Genomic DNA, 2554 nt, shown 5'->3' on the forward strand with positions numbered 1-2554 from the left:
CACCCAGGAGTTGGGGGACTGGAGTTTGGGATGATAGAGGTAGGATGTCAGCATTTATTTCATTTTCTTCGGAGGAGTGGCAGACGACCAAGACAGCACTTTCAGGAACTGGAGTGATTTCAACAGCAGGTGTTTGTTGGACACTGCTGTGATCTGACCCATCAGGTGTTGGATCAGTTTCTGACTGTTTTGCAGGATGTTCAGGTGGGACTTCTTGTCCGTTTGAAGTTATGGTGCTTGTGGTTCTCTGAGAGAGAGATGAGGTGCTGTTCTCTGGGGTGTGTTGAGTCAGGTGGTCGCTGCCATCTCGTCCGGCAGCTAGTCAGGATGAATCTGGTTTCGCTTTCTCTTCCCACTTCCGGTCGTCCTCCTTTCGTTGGAAGAACTCTTTCATCATCATTTTCATCAGCTCTTGAGAGTCGAAACAAGGTGAAGTCTTTTGTTCAGGTATGGATTCATTTTGAGCTCTGTCAGCTTGGAATCTTTGTGAGTTTTTTCGTCGATTCCTTGGGCTGGTTGCTCCAGGGTGTGTTTGTCGTTTTCCCTTGGATTCCCATGAGCCTTTTCCTCTGGTGTTTCCAAATGAGCTTGGGTGATTCCAGGTTTTCTCCCAATGACTCTCATGAGGTCTTGATTGGTTCCATGAATTTTCCCATTGACGTCCAGGTGAGCGTTGTCGTCCACGTGGTCCATCCCAGCGGTTGTCTCTCTGTTTAGGTCGAGTACCAGTGTGGGAGTCCCACTCTCTGTTGGACGAAGATGCATTCCACTCTTTGGGTGTCGGCTTGGCAAGGTCTTGACGCTGGGTGCCCTCTAGGGCCAGCCCTTGACTCTGTGTGTTGAAGTCAAGAACTGTGGTGGTTTTGGTGCCCTTTTCTAAGGCCATCTTCTGTTTACAGTAGGCTTTGTGCGCCAAGTCTCTTAACTGTTGAGCACTCATTGTGCGTGGACAGGCAAGGACGCCAAGATGGTGGCTCACCCCAGGATGGAGGTTTCTCAGGAAGAGAGTTTTGAAGTTCAATTCCTCCTCCATGCTCTGTTCGTTGCGAGACCCGAAGTATGCTAGCCTTAGTCGGCTATAGAAGACTTGAGGAGTTTCGTGACGACCTTGTTTTGTTTCCAGGGCAGCCACTAGTCCTCGTTCTGACTCAGGGTCGGCAAACTCTCTGATGAGAGCTTCTCGGAGCAGGTGGTAATCAGTCTTTGTGTGGGCAGGCTGCCGGTCCAGGAAGCTGCGCACTTCAGAGCTGGATGTGGCTCTGAGCAAATAAAGTCTATCTTTGTCAGTGACATTGGGTCTCATTTCCAGATGGAAGTCAATATCTTGCAGATAACTCTGAACATTTGGACTACCTGGCACATTTGGAGTGAATTTGCCAATGTTTCTAGCAAGCTTGTCAAGGTCTCTGAGGTCCAAGCCATGAGATGATCTGTAGCTGGCTGGAGCACGTTCTTTTAGCTTAGTGAGGAGGTAGGATTCTTCGGAGGGAGCAGGTGACTGTTTTGGCACTGCCCCCTTCTGATCATGTGCCAGTCCAGGAACAGGGGAGCCGGTCCTGCTTGGCAAAGGTGACGTCGGTGTCCGACGTGTTCTTGACGGCTCACAGCGCAATTCATATGCATGCTTGAGTTCCTCTTTAATACTGTCAGACTCTTCTTTGATGTAGTCAAGCTGTTGTTTTAGGCGGCTGACCTCATTTCTTGACTCATTCAGGTGAGTTTCGAGAGCTTTAATTCGGCTGTTCTTGTCTCTGAAGTCAGCCTTTGCTTTTTCCAGTAGCTGTTCTGCGTACTGTAGCTTGTCGGAGAGGTCAGCGTAGTCTGCTCTGCCTCGTTCCATTTCTTGCGTAGTAGCTGCTAGGGTCTCTTTTAGCCTGTTGATCTCCTCTTTTGCGCCTTGTTCCACTTCATCAGGCCCTTCTTGTCGTTCCTGAGCCTCCAGCTCCAGCTGTTCGATGCGTCGTTTTGCATGTGTCAGCTCCTGCTGGCGATGGGCGGCTTGCCTGTCGCTCAGTTTGAGGGTGGCGATGAGTGTGTGGCTTAAGGAGCCGGTGATCTTGGCTAGTTCTTTGTGACTGTAGCTCTGGCTTGGGTCCTGTTTCATGAGGCTTGCTATGTTGTCATCCAGCTGGTCCTGTGTCTGATGCTTTAGTGTTTCAGCGGCCTTAGGTAGGAGGCTGTCTGTTACAACACTTAGCCAGGTCTCCAGATCCTTCCAGTGTCCAGCAGGGTCTGTTGTGCGAGACATGTTTGGCACCGCGAGGGAGATCTAAACCCGAAACTGACACAGACCTTGAAGAAAAGAACAAAACAAAACACAACAAAACAAAACAAAGCAGGGCAAATCAAAGGTGTAAGTGTGCAATGTCAACTGTGAGTTAATGGGAATGAGTAATGAGTGTGTAAATGTGCAGGTAAGGCTGGTTCTCGACTGTGGTCCTCTCGTGGATGTGCTTCTAACTCGGAGTCTCTGTGAAAGAATCAGTAAGCACACACAGGTAGCACAGCTAGAGAACAGCAGAAGAAAAGGAGAGCATGAAACAAACAGAATAGC

The 2554-nt window shown here is 49.5% G+C and overlaps 1 protein-coding gene across 1 annotated transcript; it reads right to left on the reverse strand.

Annotated features, from left to right (window-relative positions):
* Positions 1–293: 293 nt before the first annotated feature.
* LOC125246644 lies at positions 294–2316 on the reverse strand. Its single transcript, XM_048157625.1, has one exon. The coding sequence runs from the start codon at positions 2246–2248 to the stop codon at positions 323–325; it is 1926 nt and encodes a 641-aa protein (XP_048013582.1). The 5' UTR covers positions 2249–2316; the 3' UTR covers positions 294–322.
* Positions 2317–2554: the final 238 nt, after the last annotated feature.

The sequence above is a fragment of the Megalobrama amblycephala genome, linkage group LG1, assembly GCF_018812025.1.
Source record: "Megalobrama amblycephala isolate DHTTF-2021 linkage group LG1, ASM1881202v1, whole genome shotgun sequence".
Taxonomy (NCBI): Eukaryota; Metazoa; Chordata; class Actinopteri; order Cypriniformes; family Xenocyprididae; genus Megalobrama; species Megalobrama amblycephala.

Excerpts from the sequence above, each read along its gene's own strand:
- LOC125246644 (XM_048157625.1), bottom strand. The coding sequence starts at position 2,248 with ATGTCTCGCACAACAGACCCTGCTGGACACTGGAAGGATCTGGAGACC.